This window comes from Oxyura jamaicensis, chromosome 5 (assembly GCF_011077185.1).
Source record: "Oxyura jamaicensis isolate SHBP4307 breed ruddy duck chromosome 5, BPBGC_Ojam_1.0, whole genome shotgun sequence".
In the NCBI taxonomy this organism is placed as follows: domain Eukaryota; kingdom Metazoa; phylum Chordata; class Aves; order Anseriformes; family Anatidae; genus Oxyura; species Oxyura jamaicensis.
In genome coordinates, this window is record NC_048897.1 from 29215010 (window position 1) to 29239825 (window position 24816).

Below are 24816 nucleotides of genomic sequence, written 5' to 3' on the forward strand. Positions count from 1 at the left end.
TGCTTTGTGTGTTTGGGTGGGGTGTTTGGGGGGGTGTGGGTGGGCGGGGCCGGGGGGGGGGGAGGTAACAAAGCCTGTTTCTCACAAAGCCCTATTCTCCAGTGCTGCTGTCTGTGTGGGAGGCAGGGAGGGAGCTGGAAGGGGGAGGAATGGGTAGACAGGCAGAGGCAGCAAGGGAGGAATAAATAGATGTGATCAGCTATGGAGAAGAAAGAGCAAAGGTGGAGAGACAGGCCGTTAGAGAAAAACTTTGTGTGATGGAATGAATGAGGGAATGGGAGGAGGAGAAAAACCCTCACAGCAGTGCACGCACACAGGCTTAATCTTTTTGAAAATGGGGAAAGCCCACATCAGGTGGAAAAGAAAGGTGCTACAGAAGTGTTTGAAAATGAGCACACCCGTGCCCTCGAAAGCACTGGACTGGAAAGGGGAAGGAGACCCAAAAGGAAACGTATGATCCCCAAGGTAGGAAGTCTGGGAGGCAGCTGATAACACCCCAAGGAGGACTGAGAGCCTTGCTGAAAGAGGATGAGATGCTCAGGATGAGCGCCCTGGGTCTGGAGGAGGAGGATGACAGCTAGCAGTGGCTGCAAGCCAGCAGGATGCTAACCCTGCTAGCAGTGCCACTGCCACCGGGGGCAGAAGGGGTGCTTGAGCTGCTCGATGCTGTTTGACAGCATCATCCTGACCAAGCCAAAGGGTTTAGAAAGGTGCTGGGCGGATCTGTGGCCCAGATTTTAATGCTTTGTGCAGACTTAGCTGGAGGTGCCTGCAGGGGAGAGGGGGAGTGAGGACAAGGTTTCTTTCTTGTTAACTGGGTTTCAAGAAGGCATGGATTTCTTTAAATCAGTACCAAGTGCATTGCAAGGGGGCAGAGGTGTTTGCTTTGCCCTTTCTCTGCTGCATTCCTGATCAGACAAGCAGATGAGTCAAGGAGCATTGGGACTGTTGACCAGAGGAGACCTGAGAGAAAGTCAGAGGGCCTGATGGATACTGACAGCCTTGGGACCAATTTTGCAGGATGTACAAATTATGCTACATTTGGAGTCTGGCTTGGCAGGAACAAATAAATGCAAAATGTGTTCAACATGTTCACATAGTCCAAGAAGGACCGCAGGGCAAAACTTCCTGGTGGCTAGACCCACTGGTAGCAAGCCGCTGCCAGAAAGCCTTTCACATGCACTATTAAGAACTGCTGATATTGTTTTTATTATTATTATTTTATTATTTATTTATTTATTTTATTTTAGTTTGTTTTTTAAGGCTTTTAAAACCTGTTCTAATTAGCATAAGGATCTTGCATTGCTTTTAGTGAAAACTCGCTCAGAAACCAAGAAATTCTTTAGTGAGCTGTTAGTGATGGTGCAAGGCATGGTCACGGGATGGGGACCATGGCACAGGGGATGCTCTGAGCAAAAACAGCTCCAAGGAGTCTGGAGTCCAGATCTGGTCAGATCTGGGCATGGGGGAGAGGGAATGGGTAATCCAAGGTGCGCTGCACACAGTCCCCATTTCTCAGTGAAGAGGCGAATTTTCTCGTTCCACAATTTGCACACAGCACATAACCATGGGCTGTGTATAGCTTTCCTAGGGAAAGCAGCAGACATTTAATGGGAGCATCCTATGGCTGCACGATGTGCGAGCAGCCCAGATAAATGGTTTCAAAGACACTAAGTGTCTTTTTTTTTCATAATTTCATATTTATGATACGTAATTTCATATTTCTGATACGATGAATCTGACTCTCCCTGCTTTAACCTCAAAGCCTGCTCCTGTTGTGGGCCTCTCTGTTACTTTGTGGCCTGTGTCACCACTGCACCAGATGTAAATTGAGGATAAATTGCTCCCAAACCAGAGTAGTGCCTTGCAGTAGAACCATAGCATGTAGGAATATGGCTCTGCATGTACTGAGCAGAAAGTTATGAATGGTCTTTGGAGGCACTAGGAAGGAAAAGGTAAGGCAGGTGGCATTGACAGAGATATTACACGTGAGCAAGGAAGGGAAAATATCCTTGCTCCTGACTAAGTGCTTACCCACCAAGACCACAGAGAAGGTCTTAACCTTGGTGAGCACCAGCAATGGTGTTTGTGTGCTACAAGGTGCATATTGAAATTATTGATCTCATCCCTAAACTTCAATAAAAGCCCTCACTGTTACCTGTGAGTTATTTATTAGAGCTGATACATCTTCAGTGAGGCATGAGGACGCCCATAGTAGACATGGCACATGTAGAGCAGCTACATGGGAATATGGGAATTTGCCTTTTTTTTTTTTTTTTTAACTGAGTGAAGAGCTGGTTTTATTTATTTATTTGTTTGTTTCTTTGTTTATTTATTTATTTCCCTGGGAGGAGCTTGGAGCTAGACTGAATGGCAAATTCAATGGAAGACTTGCAAATATCCTGCTTAATGCTGGCTATGAAGCCCTGGGTGCAGATTATATGTGTCTCTTTTCAATTATTTACTTCAAAGCTGGCCAGCTTGGATCATCTGATGTCTTTTGGAGACTTCAGGCCCCATCTCACCAAATAACTGCTCAGCTAAAACTCATCTGCCCTAAGGGAGGCGTGTAAAGAGGGTCAGTGAAAACCCTTCTGGAAGTGCATGACCTATCCCCACGCTACAGAGAGAGCTGAGATCTCTCTCCTGGTCTAACTGCCAATATTTCTGATGGCTGAGAGACATCCCAACCTTTATATGAAGGGACTGAATTTTCAGTAGGGCTATGATAGGGTGGATGTGTTCAGCATGGCTTGAGCATGACTCGGTGCAGACAGATGCCAGGGCTAGCTTGGGTACTGGAAGTGATCTGGCTACCCTTGCCTGGAACTTAGCACTTGTTATTTAATTTCACTGAGATACTGATGGACATCTCTTGCATGCTGTGTATCATTCTGAGGCTGCAGCTCAGAACTTTGCTCTTCAGCTGAATCTTAATTCAAATTTCAAGTTAAATTTTTGGTGTCATCCAGAATGTCAGCTTTCGTAGGCAGGAGGCGGGATGGGGAGGAGCTGACTTGACTGGGATGTCGTCTGTAAGGGCTTTGCCTTAGCAGGGAAATATTCTCTGTTCAGGGGAAGTATATGACATACTAGTATCAAGGTCACAAGCGTGATACAGCACGGGAGCTGTGGACTTGCGTGACTCCAAGGCTGCAGTTCCCCCAGTCAGTTCCAGATGACCAGCACTGGCAAAGAGGCTGTCCATCACACAAGGAACAGTTCCCAGGGAGACCAGGAGAGAGGGCAGTTTCTTGCACCAAGCAGGAAACTGTTGCCTGGTTTTGCTCTGAACCCAAACCTGACATTTCTGAGTAGGCTTCCTCCAGGCCAGCATTTCCACTTACGTGGAGATTAAAACACAGCATTTGTTAGCTTATTTCTCCGAAGAGTGCTTTGTGCTGCTGTCACCCTAGGACCTTCTCCGTCTGTCATTAAAGGAGAGATCTGCCCTCTGAGCCTTTATGGAAGAAACATCTACCTGTAGGGGTTCCTGAGGAGCCTCTTTATTTCTAAACCCAGACAGCTAATAAGCTCGTATTTCACTTAGCAGGCAGAGCACTCTCAGCAGGACCCTCCAGCACCGAAGGTCAGCAGGGAAGTAATGATGCAGGTGACTCAGATCTGACCACTACCTCCTCTTTATTCACTGTTTCCCAAACCTGCCGTGGTGCTGTGCTGCTGGAGGCAGCCTGATGGTGAGCTGCCCAGGCCACCTCTCCTTCTTCCCCTGCATGCAGGGATGTGGTGGTGGGAGCTCCATCTCCCACCTCGTCCTGCCCAGACCGCTGCCTGGATGATGTTTTTGCTGTTATTTTTTTTAATTTTATTTTTTCTGTCCCTTTGAAGCCCGCTCTGCCTGCTGAATTATTGGGATGCAGCCGTGCTGTTTACTGCTTTCATCAGCTCCTTGGGGAAAATGGCTCCAGCTAATCACCTGCAGTACAGCTGGCGTCCTGCTCAGCTCTGTAGGCAAGCCCAGCTAACCAGTGCAAGGAGGAGACAGGAGTGAGAATTCTCAGCCACCAAAATCCATCTTTTTTGGCAAAACTGTGCAGCCGCACTGGAGCCAGCACACCATTTGGCAGCAGCTGGCCCTTACCTTGCCTTACAGTAGCATTGCTGACACCCTTGTAGCTCTGATACCGATGATAATTGAGGAAATAATCCATTTTAATTCTGCAGTCCCTGTCTAAATAGAGAGTATCAGACAAGACCACATTAACCACTTGTTAAACTTCATGTAAGATACTGCTGTAAAATGAAAAGGGTAGAGTGTAAATGATGGGCAGGGAGGAGCTAAAGATCTGCTTCTCCATGGAACAAGATGTTCTCACCCTACCCAGGAGGAAGGCAGCTGTGGTGAGCAAATGAAAATTACGATTTATTTGGTTGGAAGTGAATACATCTGGTCACTGACAAAGGGCATTGCATACATGGCTAGGATTGGGTTGTCTCACGTTCCACTAGGTGATGGCTGGTGTGAATGTTTGCTGTTCTCTCAAGTGCAGGCACTGTAGTAGATGCCTTGACTGCAGCTCACAGTTACTAAACAAAGAGCCAACAGTTTTCCAGTTTCTCTGTCCCTCTCCATTGCTTTCAGCTGGGATGTCACTGGCTTGCTCTGTCCTCATTCACTTCTCAGTGCTCTGCTTTCTCTTCCAGGTGCTGTAACATGTCCAGGTAGGACACCACCAGTGTGAACATCATCCCAAGACAGTCACTCCAAGCCATCCCTGTCAGGTGGCTCCTCTGCTTCGGCCAGCAGCCAGACAGAGGTGAAGACCTGGGATTGCTCCCCTTGTGAGAGGCATCCAGTCACTGCCCACAGCACTCGTAGGGATGGATTCCAAAGGCAACGTCCGAAGTGGAAACAAACCCGACGCCAAGGCCCCCAGCTCTGGAAAGCCAGAAAAGCCCAGCCCTATGCCTGCCACGAATGCAGACAAGAAGGAGACCCCCAAAGAGCAGCCTGCTCCTGCCGCTGCCACCAAGAAGGCAGGCGGCGATGCTGCCGTCGTGAACAACCACAGCAACCTGAAACCCAGCCCAGCCGCCACGGAGACACAGGAGGCCACCGGCCAGTCCCCTGACTCTGACCACAAGGGAAACAGCTCCGAGGAGTCACCAGGCAGCATCTTCGACAACATGAAGCCCTTGATCGTCATCGGAGGAGTGGCAGTGGCTGCGCTAGCTGTGATTGTGGGAGTGGCGTTCCTAGCCCGGAAAAAATGAAGACCGAGGCAGGGTGGGCTGAGAAACCCAGCCTGGCTGTACAGCTCCTTTTGAGACAAATGCATGCAGAAAAATTCTATACATATCTATATATATAGAGCGAGCTAGATAGGTCAACAACAAACACCAACCGCAACTCCAAGAGTCTTGTTCAAGACAACTGTGCCAGTTTGACCCGATGTGGGTAACTCCATGCACTCAGTGTGTTCTTTTCATGTAATATATCTTGGCTTATACCACTGTGTATAGATTACAGCTTCTCCTGATCGGTGTAAATGACGGTGTCCCCTCCCCTCCCTGCTGTCCTCTCTGGGAGACACCCCCACCTCTCTTGCAGTTCCCTGTTCTCAAGTCCAAAGTGTTCTTTGTCCCATCCAGAGTCCCTGCTTTGTGTTTTGGTTTCTGTTTGGTTTGTTTTTAAGTTGGGTTGTGGTGAGGAAGATGTAAGGCGAGATGGAGCCAAGTGAGAAGACCCAGTTCACCCGTCACTGTGTGTAGGGCAAAGTGTGATCTCTAATAGGTCTCGTGTACCTGCTGCTCATCGACCCACCGTTAGAAACCCAACTCCAATGTGCCCCAGAGAAACCAGGCTGGCTGTAGCTGGAAGCTGCAGCATGGCAGAGCTGAGTAACCAGCTCAGGACATCACACAAGTCTTTTCACTGGCTGAGCTGCCAGCTAGGGAGTGAGTGGAAGGACCATGCCATGACCGACAGTGCAGGTAGCAGTGTATGGAGATACCTGGCAAAGTCCTGTGCCAATTGCAGGCAGACAGCAGCTGCCATCTGCTTGGTTTCTTGCACATTGGCTGCCTTCAAGATCCTGTGGATCACCAGGGTCACAGGGCAGTATTCAGGGACAGAGAGGCTTTGTTTTGGATCTAGTATTTCCTAAATTTAGGCTGGGCTTTGCAAGATGCTATGGCCTCAGCCCGAACTCCCTTGAGGTCAGCTGGACTCTGTTTCTTGGGGGCTTGGATGAGGCTGTTCACCTGGTGTTTTCCCACTGAAGGCTCTGGCCTCGCTGTAGATGAGAAGGTAGGAAAACAGGGAGACACAAGCTGGTTTTAGGGGCAGAAAAGAGCTGGGACCCCATAAGAAATAACACTGACCTGCTTCACACCAAGGAAACCCTGGTCAAGGGCACTGGAAATCCATCTGGTGATCCCAGGGTGAATTCCCACCTCCCTCCGGTGAGTGGCAGGGATCTGTGACTCCTCCACATCTTGGAAATGGAAACAAATTCCCAGTACTGGGGAACAGCCTGGTTTCATTGGTGAGTACCCCAGATCTAAAGCCAGACCTTGCAAGAAGGAAGGCAGGCGACCAGAGGGTGTGCAGTGCATTGGCAGATGACCTTCGCCTGACACCAAGAAGTGGGCAGATCTTACTCTGAGAGTTTCCACTAGGCTATTTTTGGCTTCCGTGCTACTGCAAAAAGGCTCTTTACCTTGCTCTGTGTTTTAAAACTAGGTTAGAGCTCAGATGAGGTCAGAGATTAGATGAGGTCAGAATCACAGGCTCTCTGGAGCTCAAGCAGCAGTTGCAGCCAACGGAGTTTTGCAGTGATGCTTAGAAAAAGGTCATGAGAAGGTGGGGTGAGTTCAGCAGAAATCAGTTAAAGAGCCAAGTTGACATGTCTTTGAGCCTGGATGTATAAATTTGGTGGGTACTGGGCCAGAGAAAGGCCTTGGGTACTGTCTTTGCAGTACCTGCTTCTGGTAAAATTACTGGATAGCATGGTGGATGTGTATAACTCAATCTGGTAATTCTTCTCTTGGCTCACATCCTAATTTGCCTCCAAATTTGTCCTGATGAATGCATATGGCTTCCCCAGACAAAAGGCCTTTTTGACACAGCCTGACCATTCCTATGCTGCACTTTGTCATCCTCCTCTTTTCCCCAAGGCTCATAAAATATTCCCCAAAGGTATTCCTCTGGGAGTACCAGATGCTCTCTTCTGATGAACAACAGGCTGCTTGCAGCCTGAGTTTAACGTCTACCTCCACTTTTACAGAGACAGGAGATGGTTATGTTGGGTTCACGGTGGTTTTGGTGTGAGTGCTAACAGCCCCAGGGGAAATCCTGGTAGCTGAAAGCACTCTTCCTCTGTATTGTGGACCTGCCTCCTAGCAGCAGTGTTGGAAGCAGAGGGTCCATGGCTAGGTGCCTCTATAATGCCACTTTTGTCTAAAGAACTGATTTCCCCTCATCCTGTTCTGCAGATGTTTAGTGGTTCACTTTTTTTTTTTTTTTTTTTTTTTTTTTTTTTTGTGGGTGGGAGAAGGGAGTACAAGCAACAGGAGTGTGAGGTATTGGAGGAAGCAGAGATGTGAGACAGAACATAACTCAGAAGCAGTCCCAGCAACGCTCCCTTACAGCAGCTGTGGGAGGGCTTTGCAAGAGCACACAGTGGGGCTGCCGCATCTCCTGCCTGCACCTAAACTGAGAGCCTGGGGGTGCTGCGGAGCCCCCAGACCCCGGCAGCGCCCTTGGTACATCCTTGTGCCATGCTGGGGTGAGGCCCCATTGCACACCAGCTCCCCTGCTGCTGCTTGCACCCTGATCTATGCATTCTGCTTTCCCCACGAGGGAGCTTTTGGTGCACAAGCCAGAAGCAAACTGGAGTGCAATGCGGCCAGCAACCTGTTTGGGTACAGGGATGGATATTCCTGCACTCTCCTTCCCTCAGATCTCTTGGGAAGAGATTTCAGCTTTTGGCTGCCGGGAATTTTGTAGGAAATTTTGCTTATGTTGCCCATGAGGAAGGGAAGCCGGCTATCCCTGTTCTGATTCTTGTTTTGCCAAAGCAGGGCTGGCGATTTTCAGACATCGACTTCTGTTTCCAGTCCTGTCTTCAAAAAAAATAATATTTCTATCTGCCCTGTCTACTGCTCCCTTTCAACCCCTGATGTGGGATTTTTTATTATTTTTAATTATTTTTTTTTTTTTAGCAGTGTGTGACATTACAGATGCAGCATCTAGCCAGCATAGGTAGATGCAGGGGGAGGAAAAAGGAACACCTGCCTCATTTGAGTGCTTTTTTTTTTTTTTCTTTTTTTTTTTTTTTGTCTGCTTGAGTTTTCTTTCTAAAGTGTTTTAGTGTTTTTATTTCCTTGGCTTAAAGTTCAGCAAGGGAAGAGGGGAAAAACAGTTCTCAGCCAATGTGGGCCTTAACCATTTCTGTCCACATCCAGCCCCCCTTGCCCTTAGGGCACGTGGATGGATTCAAGGCCAGTAACTTCATCCACAAACACACCACAGAGATGGTGCCGGGACTGCAGCTCATCCTCTGGGTATGTAACCATGTGCTAGCCCTCGCTAGGCAGTGAACGTGGTTTGTCTTGTCCGCAAGGGAACTTAAGCTTACTGCAATCAATTAACATCGCCTGCTGTCTGGATCCTTTTTCTGGAGCCCACCTCTTTGGTTTGGAAAAACACCTGTGTCTATGTGTGCGTGTGTGTGTGTGTCTGTACACCACCCTGCCTTGAATATTCTGTGTATGTATGTATACTTGCAGATTTATATTACTGCAGTCTGGGTAAAGCCACATTCTTTGTAAGGAAAAGAAAAAAGAAAACACACAAAACAAACCTGGAGATGACCCTTCATTTGTTCCTCTGCATTCACACAAAGTGTCCGTGATGTCTTTTCTGTGCCATTCACATCACACCATGCAGCACCCGAATTCCTTTTTCTGTCCTGGTTTCTTCTCAGAGCAAAGAATGTATGGCGAGCGAACTGCCGAATGTACCATCTGCCCATTGTGCTAGGAGCTCAAAGTTACTGTTCCCCTCCCTGGATATTCGCGTGGGCTACTCGCTTAAAAATAAGGCACTTTTAGACAATACTGAACTGTACTGGACTGTGTTGTAGTGCTTTTCACAGTGTGGGTCTAGTGTTGACTTGAGTCAGGTAGATCAAGCGTAGATGCCATACAAGCTCCCAAGCACGCAGCTGGGGCCGTGCACTTCAGTCCTGAATTGCAAACAACATCCTCTTAGCAAACACCTCCTGTTCTGCCTTAACATGCCAGGCTGTGCGGTGGTTTCGTTTTGAGAAAAAAATGTCCAGCGAGAACTAGGCTGAGAAGAGCAAACTCATCTCTCTCAGACTCGAAGCGAGATTGAAACCAAATTTGTTGAGAAGCAGAAGGCTTAAATGACTGAACTCGCTGTGCTAAATAAATAGTTGTCTTTTCTCGTACTGAGCACATGCCGTTATTTGCTTGATGTTATTCTTTGTGTGGTGTTTGTGATATGAAGTCCTTCTAGTGACATCTCCATGGGGAGAATGAACTAATGCTTAAAACTAGTAAGATTCTGCGCTTGGGTTTTGAAGAGATCTAGATTGCTAGTTTACTCTTTTGATAAAGTGCAAATTAGAAATTTGGGAAACTGACTTTACAAATATTGCAGCTTATCTCTAAAATTATAGATTCAATTATTACACCAGATCCCAGTCTATTTTGTAAGGAGCCATATGTTTTAGTCAAATACAAAGACATCGTCATGCTCTTGAGCAACTTTGTAGAAGGTTTTTGATTCTTCTAGCTTTAAGAAAGATGAAATGGGTTTCACGTCCGCTTCCTCTTTCTGCTGGCTTAATAGACTGTGGTAAGTCCTGCTACTCCTAACAGTTCTGCAGTAGGATGCAAACAACCCTGGAAACAGAAGGATAATGTAGCAGCATTTTTGGGAGGGTAATAATGCATTCTTGCGGGTGCTGTCACACCTCACAAAGCACGGAGCAGTTGCTTGCCCTGAAGCACTTACTGGTCCCACTAGGTGGAGTGATATGCTAAGAATGGATTTGTCTTTTGCTGAATCAAAGTTCCCCCAGCTACCAAAAACTAGAGGGATTTTTCCACTGGTTTCAGCATGCTGTGATCAGGCTTTGCGATCTTATCGGCACCAGGGTTATGATTGCAGGTCTCTGTAAAATATAAATTCATTTCAGTGGCATGTTTTAGAAAACTGGCAAAAAAATACTTCTTAGTCCTCTGCTGAGTACAAGGGAAACCTTCTCGAGTATGACCTGAGGCAGCCACGCTTATACTGACATTAGTATTTATGTATAAACAACAGGGTAACTAAAACACAAAACCAACCAACCAGAAATACTAAAGCCGGTGAGAGGAGATGATTCCTAACTGAAATTCCCTTCCTCTCCTGGAAATGTTACTGGGTTTAGAAATATGCCTTTTTCTAACTATTCGTAGAATTGGTTGAAAATATAAATTCTGAGGATTTGTGAGGGAGAAAAAAGTGTTCTTCAGGAAATATACCAAATAAGGAAGATAATAATAATAATAATAAAAGACTGACTACTAAGCCATGCAAATTATCCCTTCTTAACTGGATATCTCAAGTATGTTTTTGCCGTCTCTTTTCAACGTTAGAGTCTAAGAAGCAAGAAAAAGACCTGAAGTTTTCCACAGCCAACTTTGCACGATCAAAGGAAATTACAAGTTTTTAATTTGGGCATTTTTAAGGGTGGTGTTCTCTCTTTTCACATGCTCTGTTGTCAAAAAGCCTGAAAATCCAATGCAATCCCATTTTGATCCTCCAGTTTGTGACTTCTTGCTAGAGCAGGGATGCTGGTACATCTTACTGACCATACAGGTTTGTTCCCTTCATCGAGGAGCCATGGAAGAGCTGCTTTCTGTAGCAGCTGGCAACCACATGGCGTATTTTTCATAAACTGCTAGCAGTTCTGCTTTACACGTTGGGCATCTCCCTTTATGAAGGGGTTGCCTCTGACCTGGATAACTAAAATTCTGCATTTAAGTTAGTTAAGTTCTTAGTGCTGGAGGCTGGAATTGGGATATTTCCTGATATTTACACTAGAGGTATTTGGCTCTTTACTCTTTCACAGAGAAATCTGCTGATGCTGAAGATCTGTCTTGGACTGTCAGCACATTTTAGGATTTGTGAGTGGCACTCGATTGACAACTCCACTGCAGAAAGCAGGGAAGCCTGAGCAGCAATTTTTTGGGCCAGGGTATGTGGCACCACCAATGTACTTAAGAATTCATGCTGTGGGTGACAAAGAAGCCAGGAGAGGGTGATATGAGCAGTGCCTGCCTTCTACTGTGGATTAAATTTTGCTGCTCTGCTTTCAGCCCCTATCTATCTCCAAATGGTTCTTGTCCTGCAGTGACTGTTTGGATCCTATTCCTAAAGTGTCTCATGTCCCCACTTCAACTAGAAATTAGTTCTCTTCCAAATTTCATCTTTTTGAAGTATTACTTAATCATTAATGGGGAGTTATTTTTTAAGGGCAAAGAGCACAGATTATGGTTAATAAGGTTAACGATAGTCTTAGGGCTCATGGTCAATATGTGGCAAAAAAGAGAGAGTACTTCATCTAGGTTCATCCTACCGAATGCATCTGTCTAGGATATTGCTCTCCTTGGGCTAGACTATGATTCCTTGAATTTAGCAGCCCAGATGATGATGAAAGGTGCACTTGAGGGGACTGCAACTTAACTAAGCCACTGGCTTGAAACATGCCCCTTGTGACATTCAGCTTTTTTTTTTTTTTTTTTTTTTTTTTTTTGATAAAGACTTTCTTCCTCTCTCATATCATCAGTCCAGCCATGTGACCTGTTTCCTTTTTAAGTCCCGAATTCCTAGACTGTCTGCTCATGCCAGGTCTTCAAGTGCTACAAACTAAATGGCTCCACTGGCTTCTGGAGATCCGAATAATTGCTTGTGCTTTGCTGCTGCTTCAGCTACTGAACTGTATTCCCAGGCAATTCTGCCGATGTGGCCTTTCAGGCAAGGCAAAAACCATGCCCCAGTGGAGAGGCAGATTTTGGGTAGCCCCACCTAACAGACAGAGCCAAAGTTCAGCCACTCGGCACCTAAGGGGAGTGCAGAGACTGTGTAGTGTAGCAAGGAATGTATGAAGTCTTCATTTGCCTTAGCTGCTAAAGTTTGGGGGTCTGAGATGCAAGATATTGCATGCTTGTCTGCCACAGGAGCTCAGCAGAGGATAAAACCCTAGCTGGAAGCTCCCTTTCTGGTCCTTACTCTTTCACATCAGAGAAACAGTGCATGGCCACGACTTCTGCTTGGGACTGAAGAGCCGGGGGCTGCCTGCCAGTTGGCTGGGAGGGCGACAGAGCACTGTGCTCAGGAGATGCTAACACACTGTGTGCGTACACTACACGTGGCTGAAGCTAGTGCTGCTTTGGTCCTCCAGGTTTTGCACCAAAAATACAGGCAGAGGAGAGAGGTCCTTGAACCTCTCAAGCTAGCTCTCGGCTGAAGCCAATGATCTGTATTTTTGCTGGCCTGGAAAAATCAGTTCATGTGCAAGGAACACGCTACTGTTCTTGTCCTCCATTAGCTGCAGGGCAGAGGGCACAGAAGACTGCAAGAATTCCTCCATTTGAATGGGCTGCTCAAGCTTTGTGAAGTTACACGAGACAACAACCGGGCCTGAAAAATTTACATCTCATTCAACAAACCAAGCTAAAAAGTTGACGCTCAAAGCGCACGGTGATAGGACAGATCTTAGTCTTTGTTTTTCCAAATGCATGAGTTTGGCTCTACCCTGTACTGAAGTTCTGCTTGCTGTTTTGGGAAGCATTTGTTCTGTTCAGACACTGACGTGCTGTACATGGGGAGATGTGCTCTCTACTCTTTGAGGCTATGCCTTTCTGAGTAAATAGATCTTCTTGCTAAGAAATATAACGTGGATTAAATAGGTTCAGACCAACAGCATTTGTACATCTTACTCTTGCACTCAGTTCCTTTCCAGTTTGTTGTTCCCAGCTTGAAATTCCCAAATTATTCCATTCCATTTTTCTAATTTCTCAAAAAGCAAAGCCCCAGCGCAGGATCCCAAGAACAGTCACTGGTTCTTTCCATCTGTGCATGATGATGTTCCAGTACCAAAACTCCCAGGAGGAAGAGAGGAATCTTTAATCATCTTTGCAACAGTAAAGGCCTGCATTGTATCCCTGGTTTTGCCACAGCAGCTTCAAGCAGTCAAGTTTCTGGGACAATTTGATAAAAACAAGGGTGCCACACAGTTTGCCATGTTTAAAAAAAATAAAAAATAAAAAATAAAAAAATAATCATTTGGCTTTATTAAGTTTTGAGCAGCCCTTCTTAAGCCTGGTGCCTTTTCCTGAGTCACTGGTTAGGACCCTTTCAACTGAAATCTTTAAAAGGTGCATTCTCGACTCTCCAGTGAAAACCATCTCCCTTCTAGCGGTAGGTGCAGGTTGTTTACAAACTTGTGGAGAAACCAAAATTGTAGAAAGGGAACTCGTAGGTCAGACTACAGGGGATTTCTTTTTTTCCTTTTGGTTTGCTTTGATTCTATTACTTTGCCAGGGACTGACCCAAAGGACTTGGAAGTCCGATGCAAAGCTCAACCACGAGCAGCAGGGACATGCCTGCTGCTAGGCTGGAAGCCACCGGCATCTTTCCAGCATCGTCAGTGGGTTTTGTGTCAGCCCCTGCAAACGTTTTCCAATTGATATTAATTTTCAAGTGACATCTTGATTTCTTCCCTGTACAAACAGACCTGCTTGTCGTTTACACATATTTACCTGTGTTCAACATACAGTTGTTTTTTGTTTTTTTTTGGTTACTGTTTTATTTTTATATTTTTTATTTTTTTATTTTCTTTCAGAAACAATATGCTGCTAGATACATTTCCTGGAGGGAAATGGACACCTACCTACACACAAAGCTATAGAGCTAATTTATACCTTGTTGAATTTATAATCTTGTCTATGCTTCTATGGACACTTTGTATGGGCTGCAGCTCAAACCTTAAAATAGTCAATAATTTTTCCTTTCCCATATAGTATTCTATTTACTTTGACTTAAAAAAAAAAAGCGTATAAATGCAATAATGCAGGTAGACTAGAAATACTAGATTGAAAATTAAAGTAGTTTAGCTTGTCCCATTGTGACTGACAGTGTTGTATGACACCCAACGCTGTACCCTAACATTTTCCAGGCTTTCTACGTAGCTGAATCTAGTATTAGCTTTGAAAACCCATTGTATGAGTGGTGGGTGGATGGGTTGGAAACGTGTGCTCTCTACACACTGTATGTTACTCACATCAGAAGCTGTATGGCCACTCCATATGCTGTGAAACTGTACATGATTCCCAATACACCTGTAACTCTTACCAGGATTGTGAGAAATAAACTATATATAGATATCTATATATACATATAGATATATTGAATAATTCCTCATGTGAGCATCTTTGTGTATGTGGTGTGTGAGTGAAAACGGCTATCCTTCCTCTCACTCCTCAGCTGTGACCATGTTTCCTGCAGGCTGAATATTTGCTAGGATTAGAGATCCCAGTAAGAACCATAATGCAGGGCAGCCCTTCCCCAAATCAGCGCCAGCCTACCCAAGGAAGGTAGGCAAAGAAAGATTATTATTCCCAGAGAGAGATGAGGTGTAGAACAGCTAAATGACTTCTTCAGAGCCACCCGGGAAACACCTCCTGATTCCAATAATCCCCATTCTGCAGGCTGGTCTCCAGCCTTTGCTGCAGTATGAAATGCTCTCCCCACCAAATAAACTCTATGATTTGCTTGTTTTTGTTTTTAAGTTGGCCTGGGATTGTCCCTGCTCACGAGGAGTAAAACAAGCATCTGGCTGGTGTCCGTGTCTGACGAGAGGGGAGGAGGTTTGGCACTACACGTCACTGCGAATAGCAGTCGTCACTACACGCTAGCTCCAAACAGGGGCTCTTCAGATATCTGCAGGCTTTTGGAAGTGAATCCCACAAGAACTGGGAAGACAAAATCCCTCACTGTAAACCCCCTGGGGTAGTCTTTAATTGCCAAAGCTTTAATTGCCTGTGATTTTTGCTGCAGAAACACAGCTGAGGGCTCAGGTTTTTAGCTCGTCTTAACATTCATAAAAGCAGAAGCGTAACTAAATTCTTGTCTCAGTCTGAGTCCTGACTCTGAGGACCTGGGACAGGTGGATTCCTGGCCCTCCAGCTACCATGTGTAAAGCATCACATATATTGGGACAGTGAGGAAGTGCAGAGCCATCTGGGCAGAGGTAGAAACCTGCCCTGCCCTAGACGTACTGCGTGAGACCATCACTGCAAAGGAGCTGAGGCTCCTCTTCAGTCCCTAGGCTGGGGAAATGCATCCTTTGGCCAGAGAAGGCCAGCCCATCTCCTCTTAGCAGAAGAGGGTGTGCAGCCGTGACAGGGAAGGCAGCAGGGATGGCGTGACAGCAGGCGATGCTCCAGCGCGGAAGGTTTCCCAATAGTTTGGAATCAGTGGAGGTGCCTGCACAAACCGTCCTCCTTGGACATGAAACAGAGCCGCTTGCTTGAGGGAGAGGAGGGAGAATGGTCTAGGCATCTTTCTGTTGTGCCTCCTTCAAACAAAAATGGCTTGTGACTGCCAAGGAAGGCAGCAACATCATTGGCAAATGTACGGTGAGCAAAAGTGTTTCCCAGAAATGTTCTTGCTCAGTCCTGAGTGTCCCAGCGGACGGGCACACTTGTGATGTAGCTTATCTGCAGATGCCCTATGGAATGCAAGGCACGTCTGCACACAGACACGTCTTAGATATTCCTCATCTCACTGCTTTTCCTCACTCCTTTCAATTCTTGCCCTCATTTAGCCAAACAAAATGCTGTGATTCCAAATCACTGCACTCTAAACAAGAAACACTGTGGTTATCTTTTACCAGACCAGATTCAAAGAGGAAGCACTCAGCTAACTTAACATAACCGAAACATCCAGGCTCTACCAAACTGAATAGTCTGCATGAGGTAGCAAATAATTTTTATTGTCCTTGTTATCCTATTGCAGTGCTAGTTACTACTCATGCTTGTTATCCTCCCAAAATAAGCAGACAGATGGCAAAGTTCATCCAGTGCATGCTGGAAGAGAAATCAACAGAAGAGCATTTACAAAACCTACCTGCACGTGCTCTGGTAAAGCTGAGATGTTGATACCTACTGAGCAGTGAAGACCAAGTATTAAGACATCACTATATAGTTTAATTTCCTAAGAACTGGGGCTCTCTCACATGCATTTTTTTCTTTCTCTACGTCTTCACTTTCAATCACTGTCAAGTCCTCTAATGCTTTGTATTTTGGAAACTCTAGAGGATGCTAAGACCTGATGGTGCAGGATTTGAGACAGCAGTTGCTTTCTGCTCTTGGATATGGAAAATAAACTAAAATGGACTCACAAGAATAAGGAGCATAAATCTAATGCTCAGTACCATAAAGGCTAAGGCTGCTGGAGTGTCACCCAGCTCCCCCCACAAGGTGGCTAAACCGAATAGTGCAAGGTACCCTTTGAGTTCTGCTTGGGTTTTATCTTGTTCTGGTAGCTAAGCTGGAGCAAAGAGAGAAGAGCATCCAGGTGTCTCTGCAATTAACCCGACTGCGGTTTCAGAACGCACTTTTACAGAGGAAAGGAGACTGACGAGCAGGTGATTGAACAGACGGACAAGCAGACAGTATGATGGTCTTTAATTCCTTTAGGAAATCTGGCCGGATATCAGGTCTCTTCAAATGAATAAACAAATAATGGCAGAATTGTACTGTCTTCATTTTACACCCATCATTTTGTAATGGCATTATTTCTTTATAATGCTCTAGCAAACACCAAGATGTAAACCTATTAAATGACCACCGAGATGAAAAATGCCCGGTGACCCATAGAGCCAAAAGCGATGACATCTACAATAAATCAATGTTTTTCTTGAGGAATAACATTAGTCATTAAAAATCAAGAGTAAACACAATTAAGATGATCTGAAAGAGAGATGAAGGACGGGAAGGACACTTTCAGGGAGGTTTGGGTGGTTTTATTTAGCGCCTTATCTCCTGTGTCAGAAACCCACGCTCACGGGGAGGCTTTCGGCACTCAGCCGGCTGAGGAGGGTTTTCAGGAGCTGGAGCAAGGTGTGGAACCCAGCAGCTCAGCCGGGCACTGAACACTTGCTGACATTGCGACATTAACATTTGTTTTTTCATTTCCTACACGCTGACACTGCCTTCCCCTTCTGCAGCGTGGGGTGGCCAGCACATGCCTTCAGTCCGTATCAGCTGGGAGGGGGGGGTTATAAAACTAGCACAGAAAGCCCAATATCCACACAAAACCCGACGAGGAGAAGCACTAAAGCCAACACAGCGCTGACTACGAGGTGAAACACAGGGGGAGGCCACCGCAGGGTGCGGGGGCGGCGGGCGGGCGGGTTTAAAAGGCGCCGCGGGCCGCTCGTGGCCGTTCCCCTCACGGCCGCTCCCCCCTCCACTTCTTCTCCCCCTGCGCATGCGCGGCCGGGCCGCATGAGGAGACGGCCGCCGCCCCCGCCGCCCGGCTCCGCCATGTCGGAGCGGCTCGGCAAGCCCACCTGCCTCATCGTCGCCAGCGCCGCCGCCGCCGGTGAGAGGCCGCCGGGCCCCCTCCTCCTCCTCTTTGTCCGAGGGCTGTGCACCCCCTTTCCCCTCCCTGGGCTTCCCCGGCACGCCTGTGGGAAACGAGCGCCTTCCCTTCTGCCCTCCTTCCCCTCCTTGTTGCAGCCCGACCCGCAGGGACACGGTGCTCGCATCCTTGTTTCTCCCCGCAGAAGGCTGTGCTTCTGTCTTAAAATAACTCTCTGAAATTCCTGAGAGCTTTTAGGATGAGCAGGGAAGCCCAAGTCTTTGCGCCTCGCTAGGTGAAGCGTGCTGGTGTCGTTGATGCTCTCCTTAAACCGCTGGGCTCCTGTCTTCCAGGTGTGTCAGCCCAGTCCTTCCTTCACTGCTTCACGCTGACCAGCCCTGCTTTTAATCTGCAAGTCGCCACTCCTGGGGTAAGTAAAAATGGGCAGTTCTTGTGATTTCAGCCTGAAACCAACTGATACCTCAATTGACAAGGGAGAAGAATGCTATCTTCTTCTCTTTGAGATGTTTCATTTGCTTAGAGATTAAGGCATGCTTCTTTTTACTGCTGGTTTCTTAATATTGAGCCTGAATGCGAGCATGCCGTAGTCTGGTTCTGAATTTCTCTGTCCAGCATCCGCTCTTAACAGTGAGCGGCCAGATGAGTGTTTGAGAATCACTTCAGTGGAAAAACTTGAGAACATAAGGTTTTTGAGAGCTGAAGTCTTTCAGAATCCTACATGTCTATCTGTCGAGAAACGTAGCAGAAGTCTGCAGTGATACTAACCACAGTCTTTGAACCATGTTTCCACTAGGGGAAGTCGATTGATTTTGTGGATGTGAATGAGAGCAACATGCGCTGGATACAGGACTTCCGTATGAAATCGTATGCAAACCCTGCCAAGTTGGAGTCAATTGATGGTAAGGTCTTCGCTGTTGGCTAGCGTGTCACTTCTATTTATGAGGGAAATATGCTCCTTCATGTTAAGTCTTCAGAGGATATAGAAAAGGCATAACCTGGGTTTTAAGAGGAAGCTGTAGCAAGTACAGTTTATTTTTACTTATCTTGCATTGGTAATTCCCTCTTACTATTCTATAATGTATTACATATTATTAATTTTTGGAATAAACATTTTCCTAAAGTAGAAGCTGGCAGACAGTGCTTTTAAGCTTTGTGTAGCTAAGAATGTCTCATTAAAAATTTGTGTTCTCTGTCTTAAGAACCACCTCTTTTTCTCTATTCCATGTAGATCTTGTAGTTTCCTTAGTTCTTCCAGTTCGTGAAGTTTCTGAGTGACTTATGTGATGATGTCCTAAGTTTTTCAAATTTGAAATGGATTTATGGTCAGTTTTTTTAATTTGTATTACAGTTAGTTTCTATTCCTTCTTATTAGGTGCTAGATACCACGCGTTGCTGATTCCAAACTGTCCGGGGGCTGTGACTGACCTCGCAAACAGCGGGTACCTGGCGAAGATACTGCAGCATTTCAGCACTGAGAATAGTAAGTGAACATCATTAGGTATTTTATTAAATCAATTAATCCATACTATCTTGCTATTGTTGCAGGACTGTTACCTTCCAATGACTCGTTCTGGGAAACTGTTTACATAGCAGTTGTAGAGTGTTGCAGCATACCAAACTGGAAAAGCTATTTTAGAAAAACGTATCTTTTCTTTAAAAGTAGTATATTTGTGCAAATTATAAAAATAATAACAGTTGCTTTGGAATGTGTTTGTAAGAAGGTTCTCTCATCAATGATGCAGAAATAGCTCTCTGAGTCAGTAGGGCTCAAGGTTCAGAGTGAGGTGTGGAATGTGTCAGAATAGTCATTGAGGCACCAGTAGATCAAGGCTTTTGGCTATTTGCAGATGCTCACAACTTCTTAAATATGCTTTGATTCTTTTCTCTAGAGCCTATCTGTGCGGTTGGACACGGTGTTGCAGCATTGTGTTGTGCCACCAATGAGGATAAATCCTGGGTTTTTCAGGGATACAGTCTGACAGGGGTAGGTTGAGCTTTCATCTGACTTCTCTGTGGGGTCTGTTTCTGTTATGAGGCTCTCTACCTGTCCAGGGGTCTGTGACTTGAGATGATGGTGCCAGTGTTTCTGGTCTTATCCTAGAACTTCCTACACATGTTACCAGCTTGGTATGCCTAGTTTACATTCAAGGCGTGGAGAGTTATCGTTTGGCAAGGGGTCCCAATACCATGCATGAAGGGATTGTCTCACTTCAGCTGTCACAGGGAGAGAGTTTTCCTTCCCACTGTTCCATAAACTTGAGTCTATAGGATGCTGGAAAGGGCTGCTGCAGCTCTTTGGTTTAATAGCTGAGAGCTCTTAATAATTACTTTTTTTTCTGTTACAAAAATGCTGGAGGTAGACTTTATTTCTCAAGGTGCTTGTTTGTTTTAATGGGTAGAGAAAGTTTCAGGGGTTGAGGAGGAAGGTGTTTAGCTGTTTTTTTGAGTTAAAAGGTAGTTTGTACAAAGTATGCAGATGCTGATGTTTTATCTACTGTGCTACTGTACTGCCTTATCTCTGACCTTACACCAGTTACACCTGTGCACCAAGGTAATGCAAGCCTATACAGTATTACTTCTAGAGTTGAAATTTTACACCCAAATTAAGTTTATGGGATTCAAAAGCTATTATAGTGTCATGATAAGCTTGTATTTGATATTATAGTCTATGATAAAGTCTCTTAAATAAGAAGCATGATGTGGGTTAACTAAAGTTGGTCTTGAAACTGTAAAATTCAACTTTTTTCTTTGTGTATAAAATGTCAACTAAATACTCCTAATTTTTCTTCTCTTCATTTAAGCTGTTTCTTGTATTCAGTTTCCTGTATTCAGCTCCCAGTAATGGAGTAATATTATTTAAACTCCACGAGTGACACTCTGAATGTTCCAAATGTACATTCAATGTTGAACAGCGAAGCAGGTCTTGTGCTTTTATGAAGTTAATAGCATGCATGCTGTTCAGTGCCCAGGCCTGCACCCTCTACCTAGTTAAATATCTGATCTATACCACACTCACCTCAGCGCAGATACATGATGTTCTTTCATCCTGTTTTGAATGGTTTATCCACAGAGCAGCTTCTGGAAAACCACTTGTACTAGAAATATTGGCTAGTGGTGTTGCAAAATTGGTAAATGCATGGCTTCAAGGTAAATGATCAGTGCTGCAAGGTTAGGTTTTAGTTGAGAGTAAACACGTCTTGGGTTTGAGAACTGAATGTTTGAATATCAGCACCTCTAGACCTTGATGACCTGAAGATCAGGCTGTCTGCTACTGGGAAAGAAGGTTCTTTTCTTTATGTCTTTTCTTTATTAATACCTCAAAGTGCCTTCAAAATATGGAACAGGGATATATTTTTGTTTCTGCTTTAAAGCAGTTAGTATGGCTAAGTAAGCAAACTTGATGCTGAGAATATCCAGCTGCAATAGCTTCTTATTTGGGACACTAATCTTGAGATTAAAAACTCCCTGATACCAAGATCTAGTGTGCTCCAGCAGACTTGCTGTGGGATGATGCATTACAGCTCTGCAGCGAAGTGTTTCAAGATCTTTTTTAAAATTAGGCTGTGATTCTGCCTGCTCTGTGGATGCAAGATGTTTTCTTTTCCTGTAATGGTAGTAACTTTGGATTAAATTCCTATGGTGGCCAGTATCTTATATCACCTTATACTTTCTAGCTCTGAATATTTTAAAGCAACTCAAATTAGTAGTTTGGAAATTGAATCAAGTGGACTTTAAAAAATGCAGTTGCAAAGTATGATGCTGTGTTAGTTCTTGGAAAGCTTCACAACTGAGAGGAGAGAGAATCATAGGAATCATAGACGTGACATCTTAGAGATGTTGCTTAGCTATTCTAGTTTAAGTGTTTAAATATCAAATGCATACAGTGCAGATCTCTGGCTTGCTTTGATGGCTTGAATTCAGGAACACTTCAGCTGATCTGCAAAAAGTTGTCCCTTTCTTTTTCTCACATGGGAATTTCCAGTGTGCTCCCTATAGAAAGCCTGTAGAAGCTGTCTGTGGTCATGTAGTTTTCTGCTTTGTTTCTGTGTTTTCTATGTACAGTTGGGAGGATAGTAGTGGAAACAAAAAATAACATTAAGTTTTGCCTGGCTTATTTTCCATAAAAGCAAGAATTATTTCTTTTTAATCTTTTCCAGCCCTCTGTGTATGAGCTAATAAGGCAGCCTAATTTTGCCAGTTTATCCATTATTGTGGAGGACTTTGTGAAAGATTCTGGAGCTACATTTAGCGGTACGTCACACCCATTGTCCAGCACTTCATTTCATGGCCAAGTGTTGGGAATTAACATGTATACACCCATTTTACACAGGTGAACAGGACTTTGATGTGATATCTAATCTTGCATTCTTATTTCACAGATATAACTGAATACCCTAGTGGATTTGAAAGAATGATTAAGAATAAGTGCTGTGAAATACTGCATGTGGATAAGTAGGGCAGTACAGTAGAGCACATTACCTATGTGGTTGTCCATGCATACTTTTTTTACACTAGGAGTGAGGTAGCTTATCCTGCTGCAGAAACAACACCTACTGCAGGGGAAAGTGTCTGCAGGAGAGTTTCCACTGAATAATGAATAATTTTAACAGAATAATGCCAGCTGTTGAACTGATACAATTTGAAGAGGCTAGATAGTACATATGTGGTGTAAGTGGGGAATAGAACCAGGAACCTAACGCTGCACATCTTATTTCCACTGACAAGAAAAAATAAATGCCACACTTATCAAATTGTTGTATACTCTTTGTTAAATTCTCTTCTGTCCATGCTGCCATCAGACTATTTGTGTGCTTAAATGGCATCATCATGCTTTTTCAATGAGCTGCTGCCACCTCTTTCTGCATAATTGGTTCAGTACTGACAGTTTAAAAGTTGGTGTTTCAGTGGTACATGTTATGTCCTGTGTTTGGCTGAAAAGGTGTTGACAAATTAAGCAAAAGGAGAAACGTGTGGTTTGAAGGCACTTTGCTGTACCTAGGTCAGTAAGAGGCTGGGAGCGGTGGAGGAGAAGGTGAATTGCCTATTACTGACAAAATAAGGGTTCTGTCTGGAATGAAGTAACAAAAGTACTGCTTGGAGTACTGAACAATTAACACATCAGAATTATAATTGACCATAATATAAGTGTTTTCCTGAAGGTTCTCTGTGATCTCTCATGATCACAGCTTTGATGTCTTGCATAAGGAGAGTTTATACAAGGCAATTAGAACTTGGAAAATTCTCTCTAAGGCTTGTGTTAGGAAAATCCCTTGATATATGCAGTTTACCCATCTGGTGTTAATTGAATTAAGGGACCAGTGTTGCTGTATTACCACTAGAAAGTCCTCTGAAATTCAGGCTTGAGGTTGTCTCTGGGGTTATAGTTCAGCATGCCTGTCACCCAGGAAATCCTGGTCTTGTGCATTAGAGTTTTATGAGATGAAATGCTGAAACTGAAGTAGTGTCCACTAACACAAGGCTTGTTGTTTTTCTCCTCCTGTATATAGCCAGCAAGCCAGATGCTGTACATGTTGTGCTGGACAGGCACCTTGTGACAGGACAGAATGAGAATTCCACTGTTACAGCGGTCCAGAATCTTCTTATGCTTTGCAATGTCAGGTGAGGCCATATGGGAAGTGAGAACAAGACCAGGTAGTGTCAGAGCATCCTTTGCTTTCAGGAGTCCTGTCCTGCAGCCAATTATTTTTCTCTAGCTGCTGAAGTGCGTGTTGTCTTTGATCTGTCTATTCAGTCTGATAAACCTTTTGGTAAAAAAGCATTTGTGAGTATTTCCAAAAAAGTTAAAAATGGGTTCGGAAGTAAACAGCTATCTATCAAGGCTGGTGGCATAAAACAGAGTAGGCTTTCCTAAGTATTTCTGTTAAGAGAAACATCTATTTTTTTATGTTCTGGCAAGTCAGCATTTAGTCAGCTGTATTGTAGGATTCTGGGAATGAACAGATTTCTATTCTTTGGTAGAAGCTTGGCTGTTTGCTTGTCTTTCATCTTCTCAGTTAGAAGAACACTCTTAATAACCACAAAAATATTCTTTCCTTCAGGTGAATGGGTGTTAGAAGCCCCTTCCTGGCTGTGGACTAACAAGTCATGTCATGTTTGGATGTTTCATTCAGCAAGAAATGAAAGAGCAGGTCTCTTTGCAAACAGAATGGATGAAGAGCCAGCAGGCTAAGGATTTTCTTGCCTGTTAACTGGATAAAACATGTCTTTAAATTTCTATCCTGGACTATGAAGTGACTGACACTGAAGTGGCAATGTCAGGTTTTGCACACACTGAATGGATGAAGGTTGTGAATAAGAAAACTTGGAAGTGCATCACACTTCAGAAGCAATTATGAAACCACCTTGCATTTGTGTTACTACATTTTTTTTATTGCTTCTCTATAGACCATTAGAATTGTGGGAAACATAAAAAAAGAAATGATCCATGGCCATGAGTATGATTTGGTGAAGCTCAAGACCCTGCTCAAGGCTGGCATACTGATCATTAGTAATTCTACCCCAAAGAGCACTTGCACATTAGGAAATCATCTGGCATTTGTGGTTCAAATATAAAAGTCTACACCTAGTGCTTCAGTGAAATGCAGTTTCATGTGTTCTTACCTTTCTGTTGGTAGGTCACGAAGTTACTGTCTGAACTCTAAATGTCTGTGATGTGCATGTATCCATGGAATGGAAAATGTATAGCTAAACTGAATAAAGCAGAGTCACTTGTTTAAAGACATTTTGCTGTAGTGCTATTGTTGGCATAACGTGTCCTTGTTTTTTGCCTTATATGTTCACATTATGGATCTGTTTAAAATATCAGCTCAGTTGTTTTTTAAATGGTCTAATTAGTTAGCTGTTCTGTTTTGTGGTGCATTGTTCTTTGTTCTTTTCAATGGTGAAATATTTCTTTCCGGTAAGTACGTTGCAATTGTTGGAACCTTAGGGACAAAGGAAAAAGTGTAGCAGATAATATGGATTACATCTTGTGAGCAAAAAACTAAGATCAAATCTGGCTTGCTTTCTTAGCAGCAGGTGTGACTTGAAGTTGAATGCGGAAAGGAATATTCAAAACAAGAATATTTCTAGATCTGGTAGCTTAAATCTTTGTTTCTGACAAGCCTTCTCAGGGATTTAACCTCTGTCACCATCAGGACATAATT

The 24816-nt window shown here is 44.5% G+C and overlaps 2 protein-coding genes across 4 annotated transcripts in view; both read left to right on the top strand.

Moving 5' to 3' along the window:
• Window positions 1-9445, top strand: part of CEND1 (cell cycle exit and neuronal differentiation 1) — a 19374-nt gene extending 9929 nt beyond the window's left edge. For both annotated transcript variants that reach the window (XM_035326702.1, XM_035326703.1), the window contains exon 2: window positions 4666-9445. In XM_035326702.1, the coding sequence (XP_035182593.1) occupies window positions 4843-5235 (393 nt within the window). In that variant the 5' untranslated portion in view covers window positions 4666-4842 and the 3' untranslated portion in view covers window positions 5236-9445. The remainder of the gene's footprint in view (window positions 1-4665) is intronic.
• Window positions 9446-17483: 8038 nt separating this feature from the next.
• On the top strand, window positions 17484-24392 carry GATD1 (glutamine amidotransferase like class 1 domain containing 1). 2 transcript variants are annotated; one of them, XM_035326687.1, is made up of 8 exons: window positions 17484-17650; window positions 17983-18059; window positions 18444-18549; window positions 19023-19130; window positions 19540-19634; window positions 21808-21901; window positions 23158-23302; window positions 23710-24392. In XM_035326687.1, the coding sequence occupies exons 1-7, from the start codon at window positions 17554-17556 to the stop codon at window positions 23271-23273; spliced, it is 693 nt and encodes a 230-aa protein (XP_035182578.1). In that variant the 5' UTR covers window positions 17484-17553; the 3' UTR covers window positions 23274-23302; window positions 23710-24392. The 2 variants fall into 2 exon arrangements, with proteins under 2 accessions (XP_035182578.1, XP_035182577.1); XM_035326686.1 differs by having other exon boundaries at window positions 17485-17650; window positions 23158-23269.
• The last annotated feature ends 424 nt before the right edge of the window (window positions 24393-24816 follow it).

What these genes read in the sequence shown, in the direction of transcription:
- GATD1 (XM_035326687.1), top strand. Translation starts at nt 17,554, where the DNA reads ATGAGGAGACGGCCGCCGCCCCCGCCGCCCGGCTCCGCCATGTCGGAG. An exon ending in CAAGTTGGAGTCAATTGATG is followed by an intron (nt 18,550 to 19,022) that starts GTAAGGTCTTCG and finishes CCTTCTTATTAG; the next exon opens with GTGCTAGATACCACGCGTTG. An exon ending in TTCTGGAGCTACATTTAGCG is followed by an intron (nt 21,902 to 23,157) that starts GTACGTCACACC and finishes TCCTGTATATAG; the next exon opens with CCAGCAAGCCAGATGCTGTA.